Below are 13,425 nucleotides of genomic sequence, written 5' to 3'. Positions count from 1 at the left end.
TGATTCTATTACAGCTTCATAAATTGTCCTCAACAACCAAATGATCTTATCTAACAAATCACGATGTCTGTGCATAGGGATATACTGGACATAGTTAACTTCCACCATACAGCCCTGCTTGCTCTGATGGCTCCTGGTTTAAAATAACAACTAAACAAAAGCTGTGCCTTTCCAAAAGTACCTTATAGCCACAATGCAGAAGTTGATACACGTCTGGATGAAGGCTGGGTTTGAATTAAAGAATCGGGAAGGTGCAGGTCTGTGGTTTGTTCTCACTTTGGTTCTGAATTGGTGACTTCCCAGCCTGGGGCTTACCAAGAGCCTTCAGAGGCTGGGTACAAGCAATGTAGTAAACAATTATGCATAAACGCCAAGATTCTACTCTTAGGAGTCCATGTTCTTCTTTGCTCACTGTTTAGTTGATTTGTGAGGCTCTGCAACAGCTGAAGTACTGCATGATGGTGTCCTGGAGCACTGCAGCATTGACAGCTTGAGATGTCTTGTTCACAAGTACATCTTGAGTTCAGTCCATGTTGGTTGGGGTAAGTTTGGGCTCCTGTTGCGCCACAGATAAGGAAATGTTAGTTGCTGTTGCCTCTTGGCCTTTTTATCTCTCTCGAGTTTTTATTCCTGCCCCCCAAAACTTCCATTTCTATTGGTCTGAGGTTACTGGAACACTTTTATAGGCAAAATTATTGCTGTGTTTTTGCTTCATGTAGTCTGGTGCACAATGCCTTCCAGTTACCGCAACTTCCGAAACAGCGTGCCGTGGCTAATCCTTTCTCTGGAAGCTGTTTTCATCGCCCTCTTTTACTTTGTGTTCCCATATGATGATAAATTAATTAAGGCTTACCCAGGTAAGATGAGCAGCGTTGTTGTGAAAGGAAGAGTTAATGCCTACTTTTATTTTTTAGTGCAGTAGAGATGGGATCCAGCGGGTTTGTGTATTTATTGGAAGTAAAATGGTTTACTGGCCTTTGAGTGCCCTACCTTGCCCTGTATGCTGTGTATTTATTATATCAAGGCAATGACATTGAACAAAGACCTAAGTGATACTAAATGGCATTGCTGGTCTGTTTTCTGCTGCCTGTTTGTGGTCATCTTGACCCCTATGAATGCAACCAACTCCTTAGGGCAGGCACTGCTCTGTGTTAAGTGGTCTTGGTGTGCGAAAGGGTTGTTGGGCTACGAAGTAAGAGTTCAGGATGGCACTGGTCTCTATTTGAGTGCTTGATGTAAAGAAATGAACTTAATACAGTGGAATTAAGGATTTAAATATATTCTGGAGAGGCATTTTGTGCATTGATCAAAGGAATGTATTAGCAGATTATGCTATGGCCATAGTGTGCAATGTATTTACAGTGTTGTGCAAATAAGAGCTGACATTCTTGTGTTACCCTCCCTGTTTTATAGCTCAAACAATACAGATCTGCTTCCTAGCAGCTTGATATTTTGCAGAAGGGACAGGCCAGTACAAGGATATGAGAATATGGCTGTTTGCATGTCCCGGGGGATGCTTTCAGACCTACCAATCCAAGGGCTTGGACAGCCTCTGCCTTCTATTCAGTGGTGCTGGTTTCCCTATTGAACTCTTTCTACAGCTATTTCTGTTCCCCTCCGCAGATGAGAACATCATATGGGTTTCTCTTTGTAACTCATTTCTTCCCTAGTGCCCTCAAGGAATGAATCAGTACTAATTCATGGTAACTCTCCCTGAAATGTCCAACTAAAGCTCTTTAAGTTCACCTGAGGAAAAAGGAAAGCCCAGTTTCATTGCTGAAAGTACTTCATTTCTGTTGTGCTTTTTGATCCCTCAGTCCCCTCCCTATTATCCATTCTGATCACTTCGTGAAAAATAAACTCAGGCTCAAGGGAAGTTTTTCTGATTACTTATGGATTGGAAGGAAAGTTCTGGAATTCTTTATTGAATAATAATGGCACCTGAATTTTTATCTGAAGGCTTCTTAGTTAACTGTGATTTGTTTTTAACCAGCAATCCAGTCTGAATTAGTAACATCTCTGCTGGCTTGGTCCTTTCTGTCATGCAGCTTTCCAAGATGTCAACCACATGATGATTTTTGGATTTGGCTTTTTCCTGATGTTTCTGAAAAGATACGGGTTTAGCACCACCGGATTCAACCTCCTGCTCATTGTACTTGGTGTCCAGTGCTCTGTGCTGATAGATTTATTTGTTTTACTTCTTCAAAGGCAAAATAAATGTCATCTGGCAAGGTAATTATCTCGTGTTAGAATTGGAATAATTTTAAGCACATTTGACTGTCATTCTTTCTGTATTGCCCCTGGTGTGGTCATGTTAAAGAATTCTTTTGTTCTTTCTCTTATTGCAGGCTAATAGAGGCTTCTATGAGCCTGACTGCTGTGGTCATCTCCACTGGAGCTGTTCTTGGGAAGGCTAACCCTGCGCAATTAATTCTGATGACAGTTCTGGAGCTAATAGTTTTCCGTATGAGCAGATGGATGAACAACACATTCCTGCGGGTACTGTAATACGATTTCAGGCACATGAGGGAAAATTTCACTGGGATTTTAGCATGTTGCCTTTTGGTGGTTTGTTAGTGGAACTGTGTGTTTATGAGCTGCATTGAGTTCAGCTGAGTTAATTTCACATAAATAGCTTGTGCATAAACTGAGGCACTGTGAAAATAAAGTGCTTATAGGGAGGTTACATGAGCAACTCTATCAGGAATTGCATCAAAGTCTTCCTGTCGCCTGAAATAAATTACAGATTCATGGTCTAGGGTGAGGTGTCCCTGCCCATTGCAGGGGGTTTGGAACTATATGATCTTAAGGTCCTTTCCAACCCAAATCATTCTATGAGTCTTCTCTTGATACAGGTTACAGACAGTATCAGCATGATGCACGTTCACCTGTTTGGAGCCTACTTTGGTCTGGCCATCTCCTCATGTTTCCCTGAGCCATCACCAAGGACTGATAAGAATGCAAGAACCCCAAAGTCGGATTTATTGTCCATGTTGGGTAAGGCATTTGCTTTAATGTCTCACTAGGAACAAGAGATTGTGGTGGGACCATAAGGAAGGTTTTGGGGGGCTGGCCGCAGCACACTGAGGCTGTTGTATCCAAAATGCACAGCTGAATGCAGCCAAGCATAGAAAACTGCTGCTGCTGCTGTGCTTCGTGGTTTCTGACAGTGCCTTGGTGAGTCTCACAGTATTTCCTACCAGGCATGCAACCACTCCTGCAGGGGCTGTGGCTTCATTTGCTTTGGTCAGGCTGAGCATAAAGGCTATGCCAGGTTATCCGTTCCCTCTCCCAGCTAAGTTTGCCCCTTTAGGCTTGTTTAGGCATATTGGTAGGGACCTGTGCACCAAAACTGAGATCATTACTTGTATTTCAGTAATGCGTATGGTTGCCAGCTGGGGCCAAGGCTCAGTTTTGTTTTGCAAGGTGCCGTACAGAGATATAAAAAAGCAGCCCCTGCCTAGTAGTGTAAATGGAAAGATAAAAGCCTGATGAAGGGTGGGGAATACGATACAGACAGGCACACGAGAAAGGATCAGAGTGATGACAGGCTGAATGTATGGGAGTTATAGTCCTTTTCTTAAAGAAGCAATTTGGTAACTGCCACCAGTTGAACAAAGATCTTTCTGCAAAGGCCCATAGAGTCTAATTCTAAGTTAGTCTTTGCCCAGTTAAAGAGAAATGTAAATGATGCTGGTTTGAGTCCCTGGAGTTCTTGCTTTGGTGGAGAATTTGTGGAGGTCAGTGTTTTAATATAACTTATCGAGACACTACTAAACCTTTGTGATAGTTTCAGTGCAGCTTGCTACAATCAAGTGCTTGCTTTGGAGTAATTATAATGCCATGTCTCGAATAATTTCTCAGGTAACATGGGCAGACAGGAGCAGCTGAGCAGGCAAATTCCTCATAGTTCCCTTTTGCATCCTGCTTCTGAGAGCCGTGTGCAGGGTGCTGAGGTCTTCACTGTGTGACTCTTTTATTCCCAAGCTGAACAGATACTTTTGTCTGTGCACTTGGAGCTGTTCGCAGCTCTGCGGGCAGAGGCTCGGGTTCCCCAGTGTGGTCCAGCTTGGCTTAGTGTGAGGCCACCTACTTCCCTCTGCTGGTTGGAATTTGATCTACGGGTGTGTATCTGCGTATAGGGAAAGATGTATCCTGCCAAGCGGTGTACTTCTTCTATAGAGGCCCAGATTCCTCAATGCTGACAGACAGGGCCCGGGTCAGAGAAGCAGAAGAGCCTGTTTTCATTCCTGTTGTTAGTGAAGCCTATGTGGTCATGGAAGTGTGACACCGTGCAGTGATCTTACGGGAGGAAAGTGAACTGTTCTTTTGGACCCACATACCAGGAAGTAGCTATTTGGTAGATAACCCTTTCACAGAGAACAAGAAAGTGAAGCTGTGAATGGCAGGGCTGGTGAAGTGTGATAACCTCAGATCAAGCTATTAGTCTCTAACTGTTCTAGTAGGGGTAGAGAGGATTCTGGTCTTACAACCCAGTTCATCCTCTCTTCAAACCCTACCAGTTGTACTGGCAGCCAAGGTAGAAGACATTCCAAAGTGCATATTGGGTTTCTTTATAGTGATTTGTACCATGTGAGCTGTTTTCCTTCGTGGCTTTCATTCTCTCTTGCAGCTGTTTTTGAACAGTTATCCCACAGTTCCATGAGAAGAGGCAGAAACTTTGAAGGAGCAGGTCCCTGGTGCCTGTGCATAATAGGCAGGATGCTGATCATTTGGAAATCAACACTGGGATTGTTCCTACTTGTATCTGAACCTGCATTTAAGGGGATGATAGATAGGGCAAAGCTGATGTTAAAGTGGTTCTTGAAAAGAGCGTCCTACCTTCAGGCCAGTGAAGGACCAGCCAGATGCCAGCAGAGCTGTGCTTTGGCCTGTCTGTTTGACATTACAGTGGTGTGTTTCTTGGAAGGTGCTGGTACTGCAGGTAGCTCTTAGTGCTTTCTATAAGGTGTTATCCTTTGTTTAAATTGTGTGATTACAGAGGAAGCAGAATGTGGGCTGGAGCCCTTCAAAGACAGTGAGTACTTCATTCACTGTGGTTTAGAGCAGGTAATGATATTTGCTTGTCTTTGTCTCCAAGGCACTCTCTTTCTCTGGGTGTTCTGGCCAAGCTTCAATTCTATACTATCTGACAAGAAGTGGAGAGTCATCTACAACACCTACTTTGGCCTTGCAGTGAGTGCTGTCACTGCCTTTGCCTTGTCTGTTCTGACCACAAAGGATGGGAAATTCAGGATGGTAAGAAATGGGAGAAAATTACTGCATGGAAAAGAGATTTTTCTGCGACTCTCAGTAATACACTAAAAGTATAATAGTTACTTGGTAAAAACAAGTCCAGGTTTTCAGCCTGACAGTCATTTGCCTCCCAAGCAGAAGACTGAAGTTGCAACTTAGAAATTACATCCTCAGATCATAATTCACAGTATACAGAGGCTGCTGTATGTGAGGACTGAACTCTCACTCCATGTTTTTGTTCTTTGCTTTTACAGACTCATATCCACAGTGCAGTTCTAGCTGGTGGGGTCGCTGTTGGTTATGCAGCACACAGTATCGAGTACCCTTGGATTGCAATGGTTTTGGGTCTGCTTGCCAGCGTGATAGCCATATTAGGATCTTACTGTTCACAGGTAGTACTCAAACCCTGAAATTGTTTTTTGTATAAGCTATATAAACTTCTTTTCCAATGGAGGATACCTCAAGGGAAACCTCTCTTTCAAAAAGATTAAAGCTGGGAGAACTGAGGCCTTTTGAGCACAGTGCAGGACTGCAACTTGCAAAACCAAAATTCATTTCCTAGGTCTGCAATAGACAATACACTATTATCAACTTGTGTTCTTGTATATCAGTTAAATCTTTTCTTCTTCCCAGAGATGCCTGAATCCTCTCAAGCTTCATGATACCTCTGGAGTTCATTTCACTTTTGGCATGCCTGCTGTGCTTGGAGCTCTCACCCAGGTCATTCTCTTAATAATAACAAACTGGAATAATTTACCAAGGTACATAAATTCTTGCTATTAAGTAATAAACTTAGCTAATCATTATTGTAGTGTGCCCTGAGAAGAGTTCTCATACATAGAGAAGGTCATCACAGATCAATTGTTTTATATCAGGTAACTTCAGATAATCTCTGAAGTCAGATAATCTCTGAAGTCCAAAAAAGTCAGTAAAAAAGAGTTGGAGTGTTGAGCTGACTTTGGATCAAAACTTTCATGCTAGCTTTTGGTCCTGTTTTCTGTCTCCCTTTTTATTTGATGTTCAGTGTGGCAGATACGGGAGGTGAAGGCTGGGGATGTGTGTCCTTCCAAGTCTCAGTTTGGTTTTTGTAACATGTTTTGGGCACCTCTGTATGCTAACATGGGGGGCAGAAATCAGCACTTCCCTGTGGTCACTGAACTGAGTCAGGGGCAAGAATGCCAGCTTGGACTAAAGCCAGTGTGGACACTGAGCTGGAAAATACACCTGGGGGGATCCGCTGCAAAAGCTGAAGGCTCAGTTCAGGATATGCTCTGTAGCTGTTTTGATCTGGCACTGGCATTTCATTTCTGCAGATCAGCCCCATGTCATGTCCTACAAGAAGTTCCCCGATTTTCTCAGTTTATGCAGAAAGGAACCACAGTGCAGCATAAGGGCCTTACGTGTTCTTCTTGAAAAAACAGACATCGTGGCATTTTACTACCACAACGATGGTTTCTAAGGGCAAAATATGTCCCCTGAAATCTGTGTTAGGCATCTGATAGGGTTTCTTAAAACACCTATCTGCAGCTGCAGAGAGATTCTGGAACAACAGAATTGTTATGGGAGGTTTTGATGTAAAATGCTGTGGAGATACAGATTAATTCACAGTCTTAATGATACATCAGTCAACTTCAAAAAGTGAAACACTTGTTTTGCTTTTCAGTATGGGTTATTTGGTCATGATTCAGATTGGTGCCTTCTGCCTGACCATCAGCGTCGCTTTGATAACAGGTCTTATTGCAGGTCAGTATTGAAAAAGGTGTTTTGGTACCTTCCTCATGTCCTCGGGGTAAAGGGTACATCAGCTTATGGTACCTGCTGTCATGTCAGTGCAACACTGCAGAGAGAGGCCAAATTGGGGCTCTGAAGTGTGTTTCTATGGGTAAATTATTTGGAGAAGAGCCAGGGACTCTTCAAAGCCCTGTATTTAAGATGTATTCTGCACGAATAACCTACTAGCACCATTCCTTCATTGGCAAAGCTTATTTTAACAGATGCTTAACAGCTGCCTTCACATTTCAGACAGGAGATGTGTGAGGGTGGAACTATTTTTACATTTGGGTATCTGTGACACAAATGCTGTCTAGCACTTGCCACTTTTTTAGGCCAGTGGGTAGGAATCTGCCAGGTTCCCCAGTGTCTGTAGCTGGCGGGCACCAGCCAAGCACAGGGCTGCAGTCATGAGTGGTTTGGGGCCACCAGGGCTCATGTGTTCCCCGTGTGACATCCTGGCAGCTGCAGTTTTTCTGTAGCTGTTGATTCTATCTTGAATAAAAGAGAAATGGCAGATGAAAACTGCTGTGAAACACACTCTACAATCATTTTGTGTGTGTGTTTTAATTCATCTCAAACCTTTGTGCTGCCACAAGTGTAATGATGTTGAGCTCATCAAGCAGATTTCTAAAACACATCCAGCTAGAAGAATTCAAAATACAGTGTTTAACCAATTGTTTAGAAGTCCAAATGTTTCCATCTGAAATCCCAAGCTAGCAGTGCTCTGAGCCCCGCTACTTTAAATACACAGGCATTTTTCATGCAAGACTAATTCTGGATGTATTTTTAGAGTCTGGCAAGCTATTTAATGGGGTTTTACCTTGAGTAATTAATGTTTAATAACACAAGCCTTGATCCTGGCAAGCTTCTTTGTATTTAAGGTCAGCTTGAGTCAAGGGGCTCTGCTGAAGTGTTATTTGTATTTGATGTACATTACATTTGCATGTGGGTTACTAAGAAACCTCCAGTTACACACAATCATCCCCTTTCCCTAATGTATATATTCATAATGGATACATGTGTTTTTGCAAATAGGTTTAATCTTAAACCTCAGACTGTTCAAGAGCATCCCTGTATCCAAGTACTTTGAAGACCAGTTTTACTGGGAGGTAAGTTTCAATGTCAGGTGAACTGTGTGGGAGAACATAGAGCACCTTGGTGAAGAGCTCTGGGTATCTGAAATTAAAATGAGAAAGAAAAGAAAATTCCATTTCACAGTACATTTTGGAAGCCCCTCGGCCTTCCTGGGTGCAGGGTGGTGCTCAGCCTGATGCTTCAACACAGGCCTTGGGCACCTTCGAATGCTGAAGGTGATGTTGTATCTGAATTACAGAAAAAAGACATGGATGAAAATAACCTTCTAGTAAGGTTTTCCACTGCCTGTTTTGTATTATGATTTGGTGCATAAAATGTTCTGATACAAGAATGTTTGTTTTCAGTTTCCCCACTTGGCTGTTGGATTTTGAATAGAAGAACCCAGATGAGTGATTTGACCGAGGCTCAAGAAAGCCATCCCAATGGGCACCTAAAAAACTAGTAATAAACTGTACTAGTTATTCTTGAAAGATACAGTGTGAATTTACAGATGCATTTAACTGTTTTGTTGAACTTAAATATTTTTTGCTACAAAAAAGTTGGCTGCATTCATCGCTGTAATGGCTTATCAATCAAAATGCTTGGAAACCTTACACTATTTTTAGCTCCCAAAGCCAAAGTAAGTATGTTAAAGTACAATTTTTCCAAGTGTCCATACTCATTCTTCTCTAGCGAAGCATGCAAGTACTTGTTTTTAAGCTAAATTAATTCTGTTGAAGGCCTTGTTAAGCAGGGATTTGATGAGCGAGCTGGATCAGGGCCAGAACTCTGTATCCTGCCAGACTGAGCTCTTGAGTTATCTGACAGCTTAAAGAAAAATCTATAATCCCTTGGCTCAAGCTATCTATTTGGAAGCTCAGATGACAAGGAGTGAAATTGTTCTGCTTGTGGCTGGTGCCCTTGTCACCAACGATACTTACTCAGATTGGCAGTAAAACTCAGCACAGCCTGTCCGTGTGGGGACAGTGCCCAAAGGGCTCTGGCTGCCCTAAGTGCAGGCAGCAGGGGAGGCTATGGGGACAGTGCTTGGGCCTGGGTGATATGAATCCCAGGGTGGTGTATGTTGGGCTGGTTTACCCTGTGCCAAGCTCAGGCCTGATGGGGCAAGTGAACCCTTGTGTTTAAATGGATTGTGATCCCTGGTGTGTCTTCATTGTTCCAAAATAGCTGACACAGAAAAACTTATTAAAAAATGCTTATCTAATAAAAGAAAATGACAATTTGATGGTTGGTTTGTCACAGTTAACATGCTATGCACTACTACCTGTGCCACAGTGCAATCCAGGCTCAACTGGTGTCCTTCACTTCCCAGCAGCCAAACCAACAGCTGTTTTCTAGCAGGAATGCTGCTAAGGAATAGCAATTTATTCACCCTCTTTTCCCCGCATCTCTTTCATCATTATTTCTTGAGCAGCAACCCAGGTGAATACATAGGAAGGGGCAGACACAGGATCAGCATTCTCTCTGGCAGTGACTGTTCTCCCTGCCAAAGACAGAACTCTTTTCACAGTGGTTGCAAAACAGCTGACAGCAAGGTCTGTGGATGAGCTGCTTCCATCTAGAGCCACTGCACAACTTGTACTTGTGCCTCTACGGCATCATCCACAGCAACAGTGAGTTGTTACTCACCAGAGACTTCCCCATTACTGCCATAGTGTGTTTGGGGGGGAATTCCAGAGCAGCATAGTTCTGTATTACGCAAGAAAAGGCACACAGCAGTAAATTTTGAAATGGAAAAAATGATTATATTGTCCAGATATAGGAAATATTTAATAAATAGATGTTAAAAAGTTGTTTTAAAGCATTTTTAGTAAGTCTCAGATTGTAATTAATGTTGTAGAAACAGCTGGTTAAATACATCCATTTTCCACTACACTATTTACTTGCAGCAAACATGGTAGCACAAAAGTGACTTCTGTTGTGACATGCAGCAATTCTACATGTGTCAAAACCATTACACATTGCGATCAGCATACAAGAGTAAAAAATGAAACAGCACAGAACCAGGATTTTTAGTGCCATGATTTGAGTTTTCCTGGGTTTATCTTCAGACACAATTGAAGGTCACCCTTTACAAAATGGCTTTACAAAACATTGGGAGTGTGCAGTTAAAAACCCAGCGTGGCCAATGCACTTCCACAGGCGTGTTCATTGCCACAAGTCTTCTGTGCGACCAAATTTGAAGACCAGTCCTCTGTTTAAAAGAAAATAAAGGGATACGAGTACATCATGGAGCAAATCAAACACCTATGACGTTAAATACAAGATTTCAGGAAGCAAACTATGGTATTTGTAAATCCATTTCCTGGTCCTGCAATGAAACCTATGCAGACAAACCCCAGATATCTGCTGCCTTGATATGCAGTTTATTCACTTGTCTGGTTATGAAACAGGACTTGAGGAACCAGATTACAGCAAGTTTCAGTTTTTATCATTAAAAACAAATTAGATGAAACAAACAAAAAGAGATTGTCTTACCCAAAAAAGATGAATGCATTCTGGAAGAACACAGCTATTCCTGGGTACACTACTGGTTTTTCTATCAAAAGAAAGAAATCTCCATGTATGTCTCCAGAAAATCCTCTCCAAACTCCGTTCTCAGAAGACAACGATCAGCCTAACCCCACTAGAAAGTTAATTCAATGGCTTTTTGTGTCATCTCCTTCCCCCCAGTCATTTAGCTTTCCAAAGAGAAGAAGTATGTCCTGTTCTCTAACCAAACATGTGCCTCTCATGCAGTGCTGATGTAGACTGCAGTTATCGCACCATGTTGCACATCCTGTTTGGAACATATGTGTGTGTCAGTATGTACACGTGTATGGTCATGTATAGTGACAATGTACAAAAGGGGAGTGCACATTAGCACTGCTGTGCACCTTGGGCACTTGGCTTTCTTTGAAAATCCCCTTGAGTAAGGCCAGAGCTGACAAGAGTGTGCATTAAACCAAAGCACCTCACTAGTGTGGAATTCACTGCAGCTTCAGGCACCGGCAGGGCTGGCTGTTACATGTACTCAAGTGACCCAACTTCCTTTCGAAAACAAAAGCCAGTGCACTGTTCTAAAATTCATCATCATTTAAAATACCTTCAAACTTTCAGAACCAGATCAGGTCACATTCCACACCATATCTTACCTTTAACAACGTAGCCTCCAAAAAGGATCCACATGGAAGCAATCAGAGATCCAAAAGCCATCATGAAACCAATGAACAGCCAGATCCGAGCACCTTGAAAACCACAGGGGGATGTTTTGTGCCTGTGTCTGAGTCCAGACACTCCTGACTTTCAGGGTGCTTTGGTCTGGGAGCCACACAAGGAACAGCCCTCATGGCTCTTCCAAGGCTCTGTGGCTTCCCAGACCTGTCACTACCCAACAGCCCACAGCTCTGTACCTGTTTGTCCCAGGCAGCCTTCACTGTAACTGTCACCCCGCACTTGGCCATTAGATACCGCGTTGATCCTGCACGAGCAAAACAGGATCAAACTGGGTAAACATGGGTAAATCAAAAAGTATCTTTACAAAGCAATAGGAAACCTCTCAGAAACCTACAGAAAAAGGATAAAATCATGTATTTCTTATGTATTTGTTTTTAAGGGTATAAGGCTAAAGCTTCATCGTTTTATTAAGCTCGAAATAGTAAAAAACATTTCTCCAAAACCTTGGACTTGTACAACATTTAACTTTTTAAGTGGTTCCGTATTCTAAGTATCAATAAATGTAAGACAGATGAGACACAATAACTTGATGTTTTATTCTTAGTTCCCTCTCCATTTAAAGCCCACGTGTTCCCTAATTAACTGCACAAAGCAAGTTGGAATCTTTAGCTCTCACGAAGAAATTGCACTTACATTAGGAATGCCAGAGTGGCTATAACCCCACAAGCATGGTATGAATGGTTGAAGTCTTCCACTTCAGGGTACTTTACAGCTGCATCTATGATTATCCACCAACCTGTGAAAAACTGTTTCAAAAGAAGAAAGAGCACAACAACTTCAAATGTGGGCACAAGCGTTTTAACGAGACAGCTCTGCAAAGAGTGACATTAGTACAGAAAATCATTCCTTTAGACCCCAACCTTGAGTCTGATGACAGCACCACCGGTTTTGCCATGGACTGAGGAACAAGGTTAAATGCAAAGCCAGAGATTTACCTGCTCCAGGAGCCACTAAACGGGTAGAAGCTGCGAAACCTCAGACAGGGATGCAAGCACCCAGAACGGGTTTTGTCATTAACGCTACACAGGAGGAGAACATCTCCCTGTTCCTCCTTTTACCTCCAAAGGGACAACAGCTCCTAGCTCACCCCCAGCTCACTGCTCCGAAGAGCCCGAGCGCAGCCGCACGCACCAGCACTCCGGCAGCGACCGACGCGATCGTGTTCCGCTTCTCTCCCCAGTCAACGCACTCCGAGCACCTCAGGCTCTCCAGAAACCCGGACATCTTCCAGCGCTCTGAAGGGCTGCGGGAGGAAAAGGGACGTTTCCTTCAGCTCCGGGGCTGCGCGGAACGGCTCCGAACCGCGGAGAGCCCACACCCGGGCCCGCTGGCAGCGCCTGGGCACCGGCACCCCCGCCGAGGAACCGCTGGGGAGGCGGTCCCGGTTCGCGGCTCTGGGGGGGGAACCGGAGCTACGCCCGGGGATGGGAGTCCCGGGGATGGGGGTCCCGGTCCCGCTCACCTACGCGCGGTCCCGGCCGTGGGCGGCGCTTCTCCGTCGGCCGCCAGCCAGCAGTGCGCATGCGCGGGGCGCACAGGCAGCGTCACGGGCGGGGCGGTGCCGCACAGGCGCGGTGGGGCCCGGCGCCATGGGGGTGACTCGCGGAGCGGGGCTGTCTCCTCAGGCGTCGCCGCTCGAGCAGGACTCGTGCATTGGGAGCCCGGGTGGCTGGAGCCGGTGAGGCGGCCGCAGCGGTACCGCGCTCGCTCGGGGCGGGCGGGAGGGAGGTGTTCCCCCCCCCCCCCGTCGGGTGTCTCCCCGGCGCTGTCGGGGTCCACAAGCGTTATTTGGTTTCTTTCCCTCGCAGAATCGCTTTAGACCCTGCCGGGAACCAGGACCAGCAGAGCCCGGCGGCTCCCAGCGGTAAGTGCCCGTGAGCGGGTGGGGAACGCAGGTGTGGTGTGCCCGGTGTGTGCGGTGCCGTGTCTGAGGTCAGGATTCATGGGGGGTTTCCTTTCAGCTGTGCCCTTGGCAGCGCTTGTGACCTTGGTCCTGGCTTAGAAGTGAAGCTTTAACTTCAGTAGTGGCGAGGGGGAATGCTTCCTACCGGCCCGTACGCAGCCGACCGTGCAGGTTTCAGGCGT

At 44.6% G+C, this 13,425-nt stretch overlaps 2 protein-coding genes and 1 long non-coding RNA gene across 5 annotated transcripts; 2 read left to right on the top strand and 1 right to left on the bottom strand.

The window, feature by feature from the left end:
* The first annotated feature begins 571 nt into the window (after positions 1–571).
* On the top strand, positions 572–10,319 carry RHCE (Rh blood group CcEe antigens). Of its 3 annotated transcripts, none has more exons than XM_062608116.1 (10): positions 574–857; positions 2,049–2,232; positions 2,349–2,499; positions 2,856–2,997; positions 5,102–5,259; positions 5,511–5,651; positions 5,890–6,017; positions 6,920–6,999; positions 8,065–8,138; positions 8,469–10,319. In XM_062608116.1, exons 1-10 carry the CDS (start codon positions 731–733, stop codon positions 8,493–8,495), a joined length of 1,212 nt encoding a protein of 403 aa, XP_062464100.1. In that variant the 5' UTR covers positions 574–730; the 3' UTR covers positions 8,496–10,319. The 3 variants fall into 3 exon arrangements, with proteins under 3 accessions (XP_062464102.1, XP_062464100.1, XP_062464101.1); XM_062608117.1 differs by having other exon boundaries at positions 577–857; positions 5,511–5,648; XM_062608118.1 differs by lacking the exon at positions 5,511–5,651 and having other exon boundaries at positions 572–857.
* TMEM50A (transmembrane protein 50A) lies at positions 9,848–12,916 on the bottom strand. The gene is made up of 7 exons (XM_062608119.1): positions 12,803–12,916; positions 12,472–12,583; positions 11,974–12,086; positions 11,517–11,584; positions 11,259–11,351; positions 10,603–10,663; positions 9,848–10,318 (listed from the first exon to the last, which is right to left on the bottom strand). The coding sequence occupies exons 2-7, from the start codon at positions 12,562–12,564 to the stop codon at positions 10,273–10,275; spliced, it is 474 nt and encodes a 157-aa protein (XP_062464103.1). The 5' UTR covers positions 12,565–12,583; positions 12,803–12,916; the 3' UTR covers positions 9,848–10,272.
* An 8-nt stretch (positions 12,917–12,924) lies between these two features.
* Positions 12,925–13,415, top strand: LOC134158321 (uncharacterized). The gene is made up of 3 exons (XR_009962716.1): positions 12,925–13,018; positions 13,149–13,204; positions 13,302–13,415. It is a non-coding gene; the product is annotated as an uncharacterized LOC134158321 (long non-coding RNA).
* Positions 13,416–13,425: the final 10 nt, after the last annotated feature.

This window comes from Pezoporus occidentalis, unplaced genomic scaffold, assembly GCF_034315485.1.
Source record: "Pezoporus occidentalis ecotype Australia unplaced genomic scaffold, CSIRO_AGI_Poc_V1 ctg1297, whole genome shotgun sequence".
NCBI lineage: Eukaryota > Metazoa > Chordata > Aves > Psittaciformes > Psittacidae > Pezoporus > Pezoporus occidentalis.
This window is presented reverse-complemented; position numbering and strand designations above follow the sequence as displayed.